We start from the raw sequence: 18,810 nt of genomic DNA on the forward strand, positions 1-18,810 counted from the left end.
GGAGAGGGGAAAAAGCATACTTTTAAGCTCTTTGAGAACACTCTAATGTTGTGTTTTCAGGCATGTATTTTCAGCCTAGTGGCTCAGGAGCAGTTCTTCAACTTTGGTATTTGTCCAGTGTTACCTAGAATGGCAGTCAAGCTCTCACTTGTGGATCTCAACCGGAAGTCTGATTGTACTGTTTTGTTTTTTTCCCCATCTCACTGTTACCTGCTGGAAATAGGACAACTAAGTTTGATGGCATTTCAGTTGGCAGTTGTGTGAGAATATCAAGCTCTGGTTCACAAGAGCTCTTCTTCCTTGTGAAAACTTGTTGATCTTGTTAATGACTACTGATATAAATTAGAACAGGCACAAATATGCCTTTGACATCCCAGCTGAGCAAACTTCCCAGCAATTGTAAAGGTGTGTAAAAGGGTATCATCTCTGTTCCTAAAAGGTATACCAAGTTGTATACCTCACAGAGTTTGAGACCTTTCAAAACTCTTACTTGTCAGAGCCCAATATAAAATAGGGCAGAAAAATTGTTGCTTAAAAGTCACTGTTTCTTTCCCTTGACTCTAAGGAGTTGGAATGGCTGGCTCCTCATAGGTGAGTAGGTCTGAAATGCAGAGGTACACACGGTTTGGTTGAATTTAGCTGAGTATTGCTCAGTATATGCTTTTGGGGCAGGTATACTGATTCAGTTGCTGTTGTGTCTTCAGAGATGGGGTTGGTAGGTAGTTGTGTGTTAGTCACTGATCCCTTCCAGCCTTGCTCTTCATCACTTGGAAGGTAAGCATCTTGTTTTGCAAGAATTCTGTCTCTTAAGTAACTTCCAGCCACACTTTGTGTGCAAAGTGGCATTGCTGGAGTTCCCACGTTGCTGGCAGGCTGCACCTGGGAGAAGCTGTGCTTTCTCCTTGGTGTAGTGAACAGAGCTGTGAATTCAAGCCAACAGCCCCACTGAGGCCATGCTTGTAGTGTTGGGTGGTGAATCTGCACTGATATGGGAAGAGGGTGATGGTTGTAAGGTGGGAGGTAATTTCACATGTATGTTAATGGTGATCAACCAGGAGCATGACTTCTTGTTCCACAATGGCTAAAAGCTGTGTGTGTACTGTGGAGTGGCTCTTTGACTGGCTGCCACAGACACATCTCTCCAGTGGCAATTTTTCTGTGTATCTTCCACATCTGCTGCTGCGTATGTGTTTTTGTCCTCCCAGTGGAAGGGCAGAAGGACTAAACATTTTTGTTGTCTAGCATTTTGTTTACTCAGAGAAAGCTGCTTGATTTTGTTTCATTTCATGTAATGCTTTTGAATGATTGTGTACGCAGCTGGCAAGGGAGAGGATAATTGAACGTATTTCAGATAGTACTATGTTGAGGGGTTTCTGTCCAATTTATTTTATCCCTAAGCATAGGATTAAATCCCATCTATACAAACTTGTTTAAAAGTAGACATTGGCTGTGGCTCTGAAATGAAGAGATATAATCACAGCTGTATTAAATTAATTCTGGGAAAAATGAGCATGTCTAGTTTCTTAATTTTAAATTAGAAGTGCCTATATTTATTATAATTTACATGGAAAATGTATTTCTGGACCAGCACTAGAAATTCATTACAATTACATTTGTAAGTTTAATAGTTTTATTTTCCACATAATTACATTTTAATGTTTAGTTATTAGTACTACAAAATCTATAAGAACCTTGACAAAATTATATGAAACACAAATTATATCAAATTCTGAAGTCAACTAAGCATAGCCCACATTGTCATCTATACTTCTGCTATAGACTCAACTGCTTAAACTCCAATGCAAGATCATAGGTAAAATAAGTATTTATCATGTAAATATATGGCATCAAATACAAATAATTCTGGTTTTTAGTACCTTTGGTGGAAAATTGATGCTCATTAGAAATTCTGGGGGATTTGTCCATGAGCGCAGATGAGGATTTTGACCTCTTGACAGTATGCTTGGGCGTACAAACCCAAAAGGTATTTGCAGGTACTGACATGCAACATCTTTTTTCCAGACAATCTAGCAGTTTGTTTCCCACTTTAAAAGCTAATCTTTCCCCATGGTTATATTAATGCAGTTCAAAGTGATACTATTCTAACCATTTGACACAAGAGTTAAAAGTACTGTCAAGCTCATTTTAATATAGGTTACTGTGGATCCAGAATCCCTACTTTACCACTCTAAAGAAACTTAGTGATTTTTTTATTATTTGTCATGAAGAATCTGTGTTGACCAGATGCTTGCATTTTTAAATTCATAAAACAAGAGACATATCTGAACAACATCATGTACTGTTTCTTAGTGGAATAACATATCAAAAGAGCCTGGTTGCTTTGTGCAGCGTGTTTCAATTACGATCAACCATGACTTGTTTAAAAATAAAAATAATGTTGATTTTTCATTTCATGGTTTAACTTGTTTTTCTCATCAAATGTGGAAACATTTTACTTTGGATGGATATTATTTGTGAGCTTTGTAAACTTTCAGAGCACACTACTTCATGTTTTCCTGCAAAGGGTTGGTAAAGTGAATGTTTAAGCTCTGATTGAAACCTGTTCCTCTGAAAGTGTCTGTGCTCAGCTTTATTTGGTAAGAGTAGTCCTGCTAAGTGGAGCATGGGTTCTCTGGAATTACTTCTGGAGAGCCTTAGCTCAGCACATGAGTTGTTCTGTTATCTTTAGCAGGGTTACCTATGATGTTAAGTACAGTATTCATTGCATTGCTTAATGGGCGCTGGAGCCAGGTCAGGATTTGGTTCCCACTGTGCGCTTCCCAGTATTACCCTGGGTAGCATTCAGGCTGCATCTGCATTTGGGTGCTTGGCCAAGTTTGTGACCTTATGATGAGTGTGGCTCCTGTGATGCCTCAGTAAGGAAGCCCTTGGAGGCTGCGGTTCAGACCCCGTCTGGTTTCTGTCAGTGCCTGCTCAGCAGGGGTTTATTTCCATCAGGCTTGTTCCTTCCCTCTGCTCCACTCTGCCTGCAGACACAGGCTGCTGTGGGCATGGGGATGGTGCTGCCAAGGCACCAGGCTTCAACCTGGGTGGGTGCCTTTGACCAATCTCCTGCCAGGAGCCCAGCCAGACAGTGGAAGCTTGAGCGCTGGGAAGGCAGTGTAACCTGCAGGTGGAGGCTGCACTGGCCCTTTCTGGGTGGCCAGCAGCTTTGCCCAGGGTCATCCATCTACTCTCAGGTGTCTGGTGTACCAAAGAGACCACTCTGTGAGTGGGATTCAGTTCCTTGGGTTGTGCTGTCTAATGGCCTGGCCTGATGCCCGCAGATGTACGTGATGTTAGCCTCCAGCTTGGTTGTATCAATAGGATTGCTCTTCCAGGAAAAGTTACTTAGCAGAATCACAGCGTTAATCGATTTGGCAGATGACATGAGGAGGAGGAACAAAGGGATAAAGCCACTGAGTGATTTGCCTGGAGTCAGGGCAGAAGCCTGCAGCAGAGCTGGGGGTTCTGTGTCCAATGCCTGATGTGCTCTGGCAGTCACATTGCCAGTGGAATAAATTTACTGATTACGAATAACTAGCAACGTGTTTTGCCACAAGCCACATGAATAACTGTTTCTGCCTGCGTGCTTGTTAGCAGATGAGAATTATTTTTAGAAATTAAAAAAAATTAGTTTTGCTGCTTACTGACTTTGAAAATTAATAGGCAGAGTAGATTTTTAATTGACTAACCATTGTATTCTCTTCACAGTGTATTTAGCAAGTCTCTGAGTATTTGGTAGTTTCATAGCAGTTTGTGTGTGTGTTTATACTGTGATTTATTCTCTGAGAAGCGCTGGTAGAATCAAATGACTTAAGTAGTTTTGGAAACTCGGCAGTGATCATGGATGCTTTATTAAGAAAAACTCAAAATCAAGAGGAAACCTCAGTATTGACACAGTGCTGGACTTTGTGTTTTGATTAGTGCATGCACATGGGGAGTGAAGCTACCAAAGAATATGTTTGTGTGCTGTAGGAATTTTGAGTTCCTGTATAAAGATGGTGTGTACTGCCGTGACTTGCTGTGTGAGCGGAAGGTTGACATGAAGCTTGAGATAAATAAAAGATAGTAATCATTGAGGTAAAAATAAACATGATGTAGATTTTTTATTTTGTTTGGTTAGTTGTTTTATTTTTGGTATGAAACTTGCAATTTTCTTTTTCCAAGTAGGCTTCCTCTGAAGGTGGCATTGTTATTACATTGGTCAAGTGGTAACAGTAGTTATTTTTCCTTTATTGATTCAAAGCTTATTCAAAACATGATTCAAAGCTTATTGAAGTTGGAGGAAATAGTTTTATTATTGAAGACTTTGTTTGAGGTGTTTTTTTTGAGTTATAGGTCATCATTATAGACTCATTGGATGATGTGTTTATTGCATCATAAGGTCTTAGGCTTGTGCCCACAATCCTATCATCTGCCTACAAAACCACGTCAGCTAAGTATGGAAGTGCTTTGAAGCATCAGCCACTTCACCTCCTCCAGTTTAATTCTTCCTGGAGAGTACCTGCTGTACTGTAAGAACAATACCAGATGTACTCAGTTGCTCTTCCTTCATGTCTGCCCCAGACTGGCATACTTCTGGGACCATACTTGTTTGTATCCTTTGCGTTTTCCAGCAATTTCTCTATCTGAAGATCAGGATTTTTAATTTTTTAAAAAATATTTTATTTGGCTTTCATTCTCACTTTGGGGAATGTAAATTTAGTTGCTGTGTTGGTTTCCATTTGAAGGAGGAAAGCAATAACACAGAGTTAGCAGCTACCTTTGAACACTCACTTGTTTGCCTACATGATGCATCTGTGGTACTTCCCTGGACAAAAATGGGAACAAAGTGGTTTGTTAAGTGTTTCTTCATCAAATGAGGAATTGCTGCTGCCACCTAAGAGCTGTCCATCCTTTCCCCATGTTCACCCATGCAGCCCTTTGGGATGGTGTTGGCAGATTTGGAGCTGCCCCCCAGATGCATCATAAGCCAGTTCTTGAAAACACCCGTTGAGAACAAACAATGAAAACTCATTTACTGAAGATTGGATGGATAGATTTGACTTAGTTTCTGATCAGAAAAGGGGCATCTAGTAGGTGGCAGTGGGTGGGGACAATGAGGCACTTTCCTTTTGGTCTTGGCAAGCTATTAATTCATCTCAAGATGTGGCATGAAATAAAATCCCAAGTAATATCCCAAGTATTTGATCATATAGCGGCTCCAGTTGACTCCAGCAGGACTAATGCCTTGAGTAAACTTTAGCTGTCAGAGATTCAAAGCAATTTAGCAAGTCTTATGTGTGTTTCCAAGATATGTCAGCCTTTGTTTTTGTGTAAACTTGAGGGAAAAGGCTTTGTATTGGTTTATCAGAGCCTTACATGGATTGAAACTTGCACTGATAAGTGCTGGGCTTACTTTGACATCCATGTTTTGTATCTAATTTATTTTGGTTCTGTGGTCCCAAAGGAATTAAAATATATAGGAATACTGACTTCCTGTATCAATACAGTCAAAGCTACAGACTTTTCTAAGTAACAGTGTTCCCAAAATGTTCCAAATAATTTGTTTTTAGGAAAACTCATGTAATACATCATCTAACTAAAATTTTCATTTAACTTGTAAACTTGGGGACCACATACAACAAAGAAAATTGCTATAACTATTAAATTTTGATTTTTAATGGCTATGTTATCAAATCATTTTAATGCTGTAAGTTAATAAATAATAATGTTCCTTTGTGTGGTAGGCACATGCTATCCATTAATTCTTTGCAGTGAAGAAACACTACAAGAGTCAACTGCATTTTTTAAAAATAGAATGGGTCTCATTGTAACCAGTTTCTGTTTCACTGCATAATTCACCTTGACTGTTTAAAGCAGCTTTGTAGTCAGTAATTGGGAGAAGCCTCTTTCCTTTTACATACCTATTCATATTTTTACTTCTGGAATAATAGTTGTTTAGTAAATCAAATAACTAAATTAAAAGAAGGTTCTTTCTATCCTTTGCTTATGTTTAAAAAAAAAAAAGAGTTAAGCTTGTACCTATTTTCTCCAACCCCTTTTCCTTTCCACTGATGCAAAAAATTGTGATGGTTGCAATTTGAGTGGGGGAGAATTTGTGTCCTGCAGTTTGCTGACCTGAAGAGCCTTAGGTGAAAGGTTCTTAAAAATAGGGGGTGGTGTTGGATTGGGGAATACTCCCTTTATTGCCTTTGCAATCCCTTATGGTGTATACAAATATGAAAGCAATTATTGAACATCTGCTTTTTTTTCCAACGTGAAAACCCATTCTGAATCATCTTTCCGTGGTATTTTTTGTGTTGTCTGTATCATATATGAAGGAATTTTTGCAGTTTTGATTGACTTTCTTTCATTTTTCTTTTCAGAGTGAAGGAATTAGTTTTCTCATCATGACCTCAAACAACAGAGTACAACATTCAAAGAAGCTGCTCAGCATATACCTTTTTGTTTATTTGTTTTTTTGGTTTCTGTTTTTGGGAACTGAAGCTGCTTAACGTTTACTTTTTATTGTTGTTAGTGTTGGTCCTAGCAGTTGCATAACTGTTGTGGGCTAAACCATACAACAAATCTGGGAGGAAGGGAAGGCAACCTGCCTAACTCATTACCTGTCATGGCATCTGTGTTATCATTTTGCTGCTGTTTCGACAGAAGTTGGAGATGCTCTTCAAATCATAGGAACTTTTCTGCCGGCCTCTTTAACTAATGGCCAATGCCTTCATTTTCTTTTTCTTCAAAGACAAACTGTATTTCTTCTCTGGCATATTAGGGGATTCTGTAACACCTGCTGAAGCAGCAAGATCTGGTATTTACTGGCATAATTTCAAGCCTACGACAGTACTACCTCAGTTCAAAGTAAAGCCGGATTTGCAGAGTTGGTGTCGACAGGAACTCCTTTATCTCTGTGCTGAGTCTCTCAAGAACGGTCGCCAGCCTTACTGAACTTGCAACTTGTACAGCTGCTGCTGCTGCTGGGTTTTGAATCACTAGCCCCAGGGTTTACTTCTCAGACAAAGCCTAAACAGGGCACTGAAAAGTCTAAAATGGGATGAAACTCTGTGAATCAGACTTGGACAGAGGATTCAGAGTAGTTAAAAAGTATAAAATGTGTAACTGAAGTAACATAAGTTAAAAACATCAACCTGTATTAGGGGTATCTCTGTACCTTTGACACACTTGTTTAATCCTCTCTATGTAGGTGTTTATGTAGGTACTTCAGATTGCAAAAGCCTTTTCTTCTATTTACAAGCTCACTTTTGTCAGCTAACTGTTCTTAGCTGCATTTCTTGTAACCAAAAATCCACATAAGCATGCTAGGAATGCAGGGATGATAATGGGTATCAGGCAGATTCAAGAGCTAATGTTAACACAGTATTATCTTGCCATCTATAGAGTCCTGATATTTGCCTTTTACCAAGAAAGCACCATTGTAGCTGCAGGCACTACTACAGGGAAGAAGAACCATTGCAGTCACTTATCCTGAGTTTTTTTCAAGGCTAACTGCATCACATTTTCAGTGGCCTGAAAATCTGAGTGGTGTGGCAGCAACTGTCACAAAAGTGCATACAGCTGTTGCACCAGACTAGCAGAATGTCATGCCACCTTAGTTCTCCTTTGCTTGAAGTGTTTGTGTACATTTTAAGGGTACCCCACCAGTGCCTGCTCTGATAGACATGTAAGTATTACTAAGTTATGAGTTATGTGAGGCTCTTTTCTTTTTTTTTTTCTTTAATCATTGTGCTTGGTGGACCCTGTACTTCACTTTTGACAATGCATTATCTTCTTTTGGGATTTTTTTTTTCTGAGGAAGACAAGAGTCAATGTCTTACAAATACAGCGAACGGCAATGCAGTCTTCCTGCTTACATGCTGAATTTTTAGAACTGAGGATTGTATTACATGACAAAGATGAATGTAAACTAATTCCTTCCCTACTCCATGGCATACGTTATTTTTCAGTGTAATTTTTGGGGTCTTAAATTAAAGCAATGCATAGGTTAATACAATGTTAGATCTAAAATCAATTTAAATATCTGATCTGATTGAGTTTTTATCTAATACTAATGCTATAAATGGTTTTAAGACATTCTAAAATGCTGCTTGTTCAAGTCTGGAACTAAAAAAATCCTGCATACCTTTGACATTTTCTGTCTGACCCCTCTCCACCCCCCACCAGCACTGAGTGTGGTACCTGCTGAATTCAGTGTTTTGAATGCCTCTATTTTCAAATATCCCTCTGAATCAATTAAGAAATCATGCCACTAAAACAAATGGCTAAACTGCATACAACAACTTAAAAAAAACAACTTGACAAAATAATAAAATATTCTCTATCCTGTATATTTCACAAAGGCATATGCAATACTTACATTCTTAATTTAGTTTACAGAATGGAACCAAAATGTATAAATGTTATGTTTGCTAAAACTTCACAATGTATATTGGGTCTTTGTACATTTTGCCTGACTTACCTTAAATTTAAAATATTTTTTGCTATATAACCTTAACAGTTATTAAGCAGTGTTTTCTTTTTCGGTACGTATTGTTTCTGGATATCAAGATGTTAAATATATTTCTTGCTATTGTGATATGACAAGAGACTTAACTTATCTTGCTGTGTCTTCCAATGTACACGCTGTATATAAGGATAAATGTGATGCTGCTGGAGACCAGAATAAATGGAACTAGAGTAGTGTATTGTATTTAGTCTGTATTGTTCATGGATGCTCTCCTTAATAGCCATATGCAATAAAATACATTATTTATGAAAGAAGTAAAGTACTTGTGTGCCTATTTTCTCTAGGGGTGAAGTGTTTTTTTCTGGTTGTTTACATAAAATCAGTTTTTCCCTCTTTTGAATGGAAACATGCTTTCTGTAAATAAATCTTACTGCACTGTACATACTTGTTTTGCTTTTAATTCCTAAAACATCATGGAATCATTTAAAATATTGTTTCAGTATAAAACAGTTGGTTTTATAAAAGTGAAGTTTGTGTATTGGAGGAAATAACTAGGAGCAGAAATCATCTCAATTTTTAATTCCAGTTATAAAAGTGAGTGGAAGATTGTGGCAGTCTTTCTGGCAGCCTATGTAGTGAGAACAGGCTTGCCCTATAGAAGCTGTGTAGTCACTTCTGCTGGTACAAGGAGAGTGGGAACCTGATGCTGTTTGGAGTTATCTCCTGCTGCTGGTTTGTGTGTAGGGAACCTGGGCTGCAGTCTGAGACACCACGCGCTCACTGTAGCCTGACTTGGTCAGTAGGAATGTCCCTCACACCTGACAGGACACCCTTTTTCTGTGTTCCTTGCATCCAGGAAAGTGATGGGTATGGGTCAGGCTCCTGACAGGGAATGTGGCAATGAGGGGCAGGGACACCAACAGTAGCTTCATAAAAAGCTTGATGTCTGTTTTGCAGCTCTCTTGGTGAGAACTCCTTTGCTTAAGCTCAAGAGTGTCTGAGTGACATATCTTTGATCAGATGCAAGGCCTGCTGGTGCAAGTAGGAGACAAGATCTCACTGTCTTTCATGTTTAAACTCATTTGAGGTGAAGTCCTGCCTTGGGATAGGTATGCTATATTATGTTATGTATGTGTGTTGTAGTCTTCTGGCCACATCTGCAGCTAAGGGGCTGGTACTGTCATGGTTGCCTGATGTTTTGGGGATGGTTCAAGGACCATACTTGTACACCTTGGCCATTAAAGGGCAAAACCTGTCTCGCTGTGGTGAGTGCCTTCCTCTGAAAGTGGCTTGAATGGAAAAGAGCAGTTCTCTTTCTTGCAGCAGTAGGATCATCCTGTGGCTGCTGGAGTGTCCATAAAAGCCACAAAGTGCAGAAATAAATGTAAATGCTCCCCAAGAGAGAATTGTCAGTTCCTTCTCTTGTATGTCCTGACCTTCTTGTCTGTAGGCTTTTCTAGGGGAGAGAAAATGGGACACTCTGAGTTTCATGGTGCCTACATCCTTGGCAAGAAAAAGCAGTTGTTTTAGTCTTTGAAATTGCTCTGGAGAAATACAGCTATCCAAAAAAACTTCCTCATTTTTCTGCTGTCAGCAGGGTATGAGAGTGGTACCTTACAATACCATAGGAGAACAATGTCTTTGATAAGACATCTGGAAATCCAGTATTAGATTCTCTGGAAGGAACAATTTCTCATAAGCAGAAAATAAAAGAAACCTTTGGATATTTGTTTCACTCAGCAGTTTAATGTGTGTAGAATGCTTTGAAACAGAGCAACATTTGCACTGACTTAGAGGTTGTGCTCTTCATTCATTTTCTAGTGACTGTACTTCTCCAGGATAAGAGGTCCATGGCTTCCAGCCTCCTTGAGAACCTGCACTTACTTGTTGTGGTAAATGGTTCAGACAAGGGTTGATACATGTCCAAGTGTCATCCCAGCTTGTTTCTATTCTCAAACACCATGGGAATATGAAAAGGTTTAGGTCCTTAAAGTAATCTGTGGGTGTTTTGGGGTTTGCTTTTGGGAGAGCCATTGCTGAATAGCATAAAGGGAACAAATTTGGCTGGAGGTACAGGCCTTAATGCTCTGTGGGAGGTAAATGACCGACCAAATCTTTTAGTATATTACTACAGCTTCAGTCTTTCCCAGATGGCTTTTCTACCTTGAGAAACTTCAGCTTCAGCCAGCTCTTGCAGAGTTAAAAAAGTAATAGGGATAGAAAATGTCATCATTCATTTTTGAAAAAGATAGATCCCAGTTGGGCTTTTTTTAAATTTTTTTTTTAATTTATTATTGTAATGTATCCTATCTATTTATAGACTAAACATATGTTTTATAATGTTCAGTGTAGGGATGGGGAAACCATGGCCTGTGGGATGAATGTGGCACATAACATTGCTTCACATGAGCTATGGCCTCATTTTTTTCATTTTATTAGGCAACATAGTGTCATGTGTTGAATAAATGGCTGCCAAAGGTTTTTGAAAAGTCCACTTGATCTTCAGTATTTCTTCATGGGGCCTCCTTGTGTTCTCTCTTTTCATGTCCTCTTTCCCCCTTTGTTAAAAGTGAGTAATAAATACAATTGTAAAAATGCATCAATAAGTGCTGAAGTGAATGTAGAAGGTGCCTCTAGAAGGTGAGGAGCACTAGGGCTAAAATAGGAGCTCTTGCATAAGAAGAGGATGTAAACGTCAGGCTATGTTTACATGTCTCGAATGGAGGAGGCAAAAGGTGGAATTAGACACACATTGAAACATCCATTAATATGAATTCGAGGAGGGACTAGATGAAGGAACAGGATTCCCTTACTTAGAAACATGCTTTCTGCAGATGGACCAGTTCAATTTACCTACCACATTTGACAGCAGTTAAGCACTGCTATATTATTCTGCCTCAACCTTTAAAACTTCTGCTACTGCTCATTAAAGTAGCTTTCCTTCTCATTAAATAATGATCCTCTCTGAAAATGTGGGTGTACAGAAGAATTCATTCATTGGTGTGAATAAGCTGTGTTGCAGAGCTGAACATCCAGGCCTACCGTTCTACCTCAGACAAACTTCAGTGTGGAAATTTTGCTCAAGCAAAAGCGTCCAGACCTTGTAATATGACTTAGATTTCTCCCCACAGAAAGTGAAGTGTGTGTGTAATTCAAAATATAAGATCAGTTGATGAAACTTACAAGGGATGAACTAACTACATCTCCACTAGAATATTATTGTGAAAAAGTCTGACCTTAAAAGTGTAGAGTTAATATATGCTCTTATGCTCCTAATTACTTTTAAAAGATTTCTTTCACCAAGGCATAATGGCTTTTTGAACAAGTACACTAAATGCCTGTGAAAAGGTGTTCTGGTATAAGATCTCCGAGGCATAGTCTATTTATCTGATGCAACAATATATTACAACTGTATTTGACAGAGCAGTTACTCCTGGGGGAAAAAACAATTTCTGTATCATTGGCCCTTTATTGGCAATTTAGCTGATTTAGATGCAGATGTTGAAGAGAGAGGACCATCCTGCAAAAGGACAAGAAAGTGCAGAGACAGAGGATGTATTATGCCTTTACTTGAGCTGTGTGATAAACATAGGTGAAGGTGTCATGGTTCATGTACATGAGTATAGACTTAAACAAGCTACCTAGATACAGGAGAAATAAGGGATACAAGACAATAATGTTGCCATAACTATTACTTAATGTAATCCAGTCCAGAGGTAACTATGAGGTATTTACCCCTTCCCTATGGAGCAGTGATTGCCTTAAATTAATCTCACACTTGGTGTTGTGACGACCCAGACACTGGGGAGTAAGTTCACTCTGGTCAACTACAACGTGACCACCAGCTGCCCTTTTACTGCTGCCAGTTTGTAGTTTAAATATCACAAGCTGTTGCACTAAGATAAACTCTGGAGCCCTAGTCCCAGTGGCCACTGATTAGGAATATGCCACCATTGCATTCATGGTGATGTACTACAGCTGCAGCTCTGATTCAGAGTCATTTGGGAGGTTGTTTATGTATTTCTGATATTTTTTTTTTTAATTTTACATCCTCTAAAGGCTGTTCTGCATTGTGATATAAGATTGCCTTTGAGCAGTACTTCAGCAAATGTAATTATAGTCAGTTATTTATCATGTCTATCAAGCTGTTCCATGTAAATGTCTTAGTTCTTAAGTGGGATACATGAAGGATATTTTCTTTCCTAGAAGGCCAAACCTCACAATGACTGCCCATTTTTTCAAGGCTAAACTGCTTTTAACTGACTTTTGTTTAAAATTCTGGTACAATGTGTCAATGGAAGCAGAGTGGAATTTTCACAACTAGTCTATGCCTTTAGCCAATGAATCAATAAAGCAATCCAGTATTTATTTCATCTGCAGATAAATGAATGTTTCTCTAAAGGTTTCATAAGAGTAAAGGTTAAATTTTAATCTTATTTATCTAAGAACTAATATTAAAGTGCTTCTACTTTGAGTAGAGTCTTTTTTTAGTAACAGACTTGACAGAAGAGGAGTAATGTTTTCCTTCTTTACCTGTGATGCGTCATGTTTAATATCCCAGTGCTGGATTCTGTATTATTTTAATCAAATAATGGTTTTACTGTTTTACAGGAAAGACTTTCACTGGATAAACATTTAATGTTTTTACTGACTATGCCTGTATTTCTCAGATGGTAACAGACCCCAGGATTTTTCTGTTCTAATGGAATAAAAACCAAAGGAAATTTCTAATTTGGCAGCTGTAGTCCATTGCCTTCAAAACTAGAGAAGAGGCACCACAAAAAAATTCAAGACAGCAATATAATTTTCATTTTGAAAACTTGCTTTTTTGTTTTTGGACAATCATACTTACATGATGTTCCTGGATTGAACTATTTGCCAGCTTATTTCCATGATCTTTGCTCTTCATTTTCAGGCATGCAGATTAGAGGAAACATCCAGGGGCCATGGAAGAACCTCATTTATGCTTGGCCTTCCAGCCATTGAACTCCCTGTCCTGTGACAAATTATATGTCCCGGAAATTCTCTTGTTCTACACTGTGATTGTCCTCAATTTGATATATAAAGCAGTGATATACCATCTCAGTTTGAGGTGCACCATCACTCTGTGTGTGGAGTTCTCCCACACTGTTCAGAAAAATGCTCTGGTTCTCCTCTTATGCAGCAGCAGCACAAGAATATCAATGGATACTCTTGAAAAAGGCCTAATTATACTTATTACTGCTCAAGAAATACCATGCTTTGTGTGTGTTCAAATAGAGTTTGTCAGATGTCGGTGTATTTGGAGGACATTGGTTGGTGGTTGGTTGGTTGTTGGTTGGTTGGTTGGTTGGTTGGTTGGTTGGTTGTTGGGTGGTTGGTTGGTTGGTTGGTTGGTTGGTTGGTTGTTGGGTGGTTGGTTGGTTGGTTGGTTGGTTGGTTGGTTGGTGGTTGGTTGGTTGGTTGGTTGGTTGGTTGGTGGGTGGTTGGTTGGTTGGTTGGTGGTTGGTTGGTTGGTTGGTTGGTTGGTGGGTGGTTGGTTGGTTGGTTGGTTGGTTGGTTGGTTAGTGCGTTTTGCTAATGAGTGGGTGACTATTTTACTTGTCCTCAAGCACAGAAGATCTACAGGGTGATGTCTCTGAATGTTCCCTGAGGGGTAATTCAAATGACCCTGCAGCTTTTGTCAGCCACCAGACTTCATCTTCCTGCCTCAGAGCCTGAACCACAGGCTGTGCCCCTCTCTTTGTGTGCTGTAAATCATCACATCGATCAGTGGGACTGAGATGTAGCAAAGGCAAGAGGTCTGCAAAGCTCTTTTTGAACCCCTGTCTCACTACATCAATCTGCAAGGAGGCTTTGGAAGGTGTTGACTTGAGCAAGAGAAAAGCAGGGCTTTTTGTATCTCCTTTAGCATTTTAGGTTTTCCAGGAGCCTTACAAGGGAAGAAATAACCCCCACAGCTAAGTACAGAGCTGTGTGCATCATTAAGCAGGAAAGCTCCATGGTGGTGATGATGGAAGCAGGATAATACTGACTGCACCTTCCCCTTAGGGTGAGCTGTGGGATGGATGCATCACCTGCCCGCTCTGCTCCTGCTGCTCCCGCTCCAACCCACATCGCCTGGGAATGCCCCAAAACATCAAACTCAGCCTCGCCGTCATGCTCTCCCCAATGAGAGGGCAGGAGCGGGACCCTCCAGGCATTTTAGCACCTTCCCCAAAGGGAGGTGCCCCGGGCAGCCCCCCGGCCGCCCCTCGCAGGGTGTGTGCGGCACGGCCACCGCTCGCATTGTGCCTGCCCCGCTGACAGAGCTTTGTCAGCTGCTCGGCGGCGCTCGCAGGCATCCCCCACCAATTTCCATGCCTGCCTCCTTGGCGAGAAGCCAGCGTTTTGTTTACCTCGTAAAAGAAGATTCATTAATGTGTTTTTCCTGTTCAAATTTATTTGTGTGTCGTTTACCCTGCATAGACAATTTTGCTTTTCTAGTACTGTTTATATTTTCTGTTGGCTGGGGAATATGGGAGGTTTGTTTTTATCATTAATATATTGGTGAGCTAAGTAATTGTTTGCAAAATGAGCCATTTGTGCTTAAAAGGGGTTTTCTGGTTTGGTTGTTTTTTTTAATTAAATTTTTTAAGTTTCTGAACCGAGTTTGGCTAGCAGTCATTTTAATGCAGCCCCACTGAAGTCAATACAATTCCTTAGTTAGAACTGAGCATCATACTCAGCCTGCTGTAGTTTTCTCTCAAGCCTTGTAGAAAGGATGTATTTATGTGAATATCCAGGGTTGCAGCACCAGTGGCCCTGCAAAAGGACTAGATGCAATCTGAATGTTAGCAAATGAAGCCCCTTGGTTCTAAACTGCCAGGATAAGGTAACCTGACAAATTTAAAGAAGCAATGCTCAAGATATTGATCTGCATTAATATTACACTACTGCCAAAAGAGGTGATGCTATTTTAGCAGGGAAATCAGATTCAGGGTTTTTGATAGTGTAGACAAGCACATCAAACAAAGTGGTGAGAAAGCAGTAATTTCACAACTTTCACTGCACAGTGTGTATTCTACAGAGTGTGTAGCTTTTTTTTCTTTTGCATTTTTAAATGATAAGACAACAATGAAATTAGCAGAGTCCCTTCCCTTCTTGTTGATTTTTCAAGGTTTCTGTGGTCACTTTGTGTATTCTTGATGGGCTGTGAAATGAGAAGATGCTAAAGAGTGACTCTGCTCACAGTGCACTCTGCTCCCTTCACTCTGCTTTTAGGAGAGGGAGTGGTGCCTGGGGCAGTGAGACAGGTAGGGAGCAGTAACCTGAGGCTGACTGGGCCCTGAGAGCCCACCAGATAGAGGGGAATCAGGGAGGCCACATGTCCAACATATTGCAGGGGTTTACAATGGTCCTCATGTGATTATTTAAGCATTATTTAAGGAGTTCATAAAAGCAAGAATCGTAGCACGAGCTTTTCCATTCCTCTCTCCTGGAGCTTGTTAATTAAGTTTGTCCTACAAACTGTCATTTTAGGATGAAATTATTTTAATCATTTAATCAAATGAATTCAAGGTCAGATTGAGAGAAGGAACTAATGAATACATTCTGAAAGAAAGACACTTTCTGTTCAGTGCCACTCTGCCAGGGAATAGCTGAGATCAATTTCCTCTTCCTATAAAGACATAGCACTGAGGCTTAAAAGATTTATGTTAAAAAAAAATAAATCTCCTCCTTTCAGGATGGAAAAAATGTGATTGATTTGCTCCCTCGAAGAAAGGAAGCCTTTGTCTAATTAACACCCCCATTTGCTTTTTTTTAAGGTAAAGCATTAAGTGATGATGTGTAATGATCTTTTGTTCCATATTCTGTTTCCAATTCTGCTAGACCAGTGAGTCAGGGTCAGCAATGCAACATTTTCCTCTGGCCTCAGGACCACAGCGAGGAGGATTTTGAAAGCCAGCTTCCACATTCACTCCTCAAAAGAGAGCCATGTTCCAAAAAACTGTAAGATCTCTGTCATCATGAATACCTATGTTTCAAGTTTAAAAACCTGTTTCCTTGGTAACTAGACTTGTTAGGCTGGTCTGCTCATACCATGAATGCAGAGGCCACCACATACCATAAAAAGCTTATTGAGCCATTTAGCAAAAACATGTAATGCATTAGAATTTTCTACTAATTTTAAAGAATTCCTGAGACAAAAGAAAAAATTTATCTGCTGCTTGTCTTGTGCTGTATAAAATCTTCTCCTGTGATGCTGGAAGGTATCATGGCAGAGGATGGCAACAGTGACTTTGTGAAAGTCATTCCTCTCTGAGCTCGCCTCTTCATCACAATTCCTTCCTGGATTCCTCCCAAGCATGGTCAGCTGTGACACCCATTTATTGTATTTTTTCTGTCTGTGAATGCTGCTGTTACAGAAGACATTTTAAACTTGGCTATTGGGGGCATATCTCTGTGCTGTCGTCACAGAGCTGTGTGATGGGCATTAACTTGGATATCCCTGACTGGCAATTTGACTCCCCACACCCAGACAATGTACATTCATAGCATCTTGGTTGCCTGCCATTTAGCCCATCTGTTGGATTGACTCTTTGCCCATTTAAAAGTCAGTCAGACAGGGGTGTAGGTGCCAAGAAATGTGAATTGAGAAGAGGAGTCTGCATAACGCTGCTGGCAGAGCATCTTCAGTAAGAGCCTCCTCCTTTGTGGCAGCCATCACTGCCAGATGCCTCCCTACAGTGGGTTACAACTGCTGACATTTACGTACCCAGAAAAGGATACAGGAGCAGAGAAAAGGAGGGAAGAGTTTCCAGGCTAGCCTTGGCAACTTTCAAGGCAAGCTGTGCTCTTGCAGGTACTCGGTTCACAGCACAAGTAAGAGACGCGTGGAGATTGCAGGGTATTAAAAAGTTACTCAGTAGGAAGGGGAGCACATTGTTAGTGTGCTAAGGTGAACCTGAGGTAGCCCATTACACTTAAGGACAGAGCCAATGACCCAGCAGAGGTAGCTGCAGGAGCCCAGTAAAGGTATTTCTCCTCCTGTTCTGTGTAGGAGATCTGTATGAGAGTGTTAGCCCTGCCTGGGGCGTGTTTCTGAATGTGGAGCAGATCCAACCATGCCTTAAGGTCATCTCCCTCTTAGCCAAAATTGGTTTGCGTAGGGAATTAACTCATCTGTGTCTAAAATTCATAATCCAAATCTGGAGTGTTGGGCACACACATGTTTGCAATAATGTCCATAAATGCATGTTTCACTTCAAGACTGGCTCACCAGAATTACTTTATCTGTGAGACTAACTTGTGTATCTGTCTTCTTTGCCTGGACAGCCCTTCATTTCTGCTGAATAGCTGTTAATGCTGCTGCCCTTTATACCAGAAGCACAGTAGCTACTTTCCATCATCATTATTATACTTCAATATAGCAGAGAAATATCTCCAGTCTGTCAGTGGCTATGGTTCAGCAGTGCATTGCAACCTAACTAGTATTTAATGGATAGTTTTATTTTCTGATCAAAATTGAAACATAAATAGATGTGTGAGGCCGGTCTGAACTTCCAGTTGTTTTAGATAATTCTTTTTATTGATGAAAATAATCATCCCAAGCCAGGTGAACAGTCTGATTTCAATTACTTTATTATGTTTCCAGACTTTTTTCAGCTTGTTGTTTGAGTTTTTTGCTTCTTTTTGTGTCAAAGAAAGATGTGGCTTTCCCAGTTACCTTCATGAAATACAGTATGGCACAAGGAGCCCATAATTAGTAGAGAGATGGTGTCTGTCTTCTCATGAACCTGAGGAAGAAGTTTGTGGAGGGCACTGAAAGCAAAGAATTGCCCAGTTTTTTTATTTGAAAAAAAATATTAGAGGGAGCTTTCAGGCACCAGAAAAGATTATTTTTGTGATCATCCAACTCCTTTTCCATCTTTTGTTATTTTCTATTCTTGATATCTTTTGCCCAATGTCTAATCACAAGCAGAGAACGCCAATTTCTGCAAGCCTGAGCTAATGTGCTGAAGAAGCAGCACACCAAAAGTGATGTCTGATGCTCTGCTCCACTTTCCCTGATGTCAGCAAGTAACACTGAGGAATCTGGTGTTCAGCATGTAGTCTCTGAGCCAAGAATTAGGGACCACTGCCTGAGGGGACAAGAAGCAGATTTAGTATGCCTACTTGTCAGTTAATAGTCAGCCTTATGTTGTACAGCAACGACTCTACTTGCTCATTACAAGGAAGATAACAACCAGTTAGAATACAGGAAAAATTCCAAGCAAGAGTAACAATTCTCCTCCATACCCTATTCACATCACCGTTAGGCAGCTTGCTGCAATTCCAAACACACATGGTATCAAGTAGTACCAAAATTATTAGGTGCTGATGCATGT

General features: G+C 39.9%; 1 protein-coding gene across 1 annotated transcript in view; it reads left to right on the plus strand.

Annotated features, from left to right (window-relative positions):
* The window catches only part of IRS2 (insulin receptor substrate 2), a 28,624-nt gene extending 19,844 nt beyond the window's left edge, over nucleotides 1–8,780 (plus strand). Inside the window, exon 2 of the mRNA XM_066545333.1 lies at nucleotides 6,372–8,780. Within this exon, the coding sequence (XP_066401430.1) occupies nucleotides 6,372–6,376 (5 nt within the window). The 3' untranslated portion in view covers nucleotides 6,377–8,780. The remainder of the gene's footprint in view (nucleotides 1–6,371) is intronic.
* The last annotated feature ends 10,030 nt before the right edge of the window (nucleotides 8,781–18,810 follow it).

The sequence above is a fragment of the Molothrus aeneus genome, chromosome 2 (genome assembly GCF_037042795.1).
Source record: "Molothrus aeneus isolate 106 chromosome 2, BPBGC_Maene_1.0, whole genome shotgun sequence".
NCBI classification, from domain to species: domain Eukaryota; kingdom Metazoa; phylum Chordata; class Aves; order Passeriformes; family Icteridae; genus Molothrus; species Molothrus aeneus.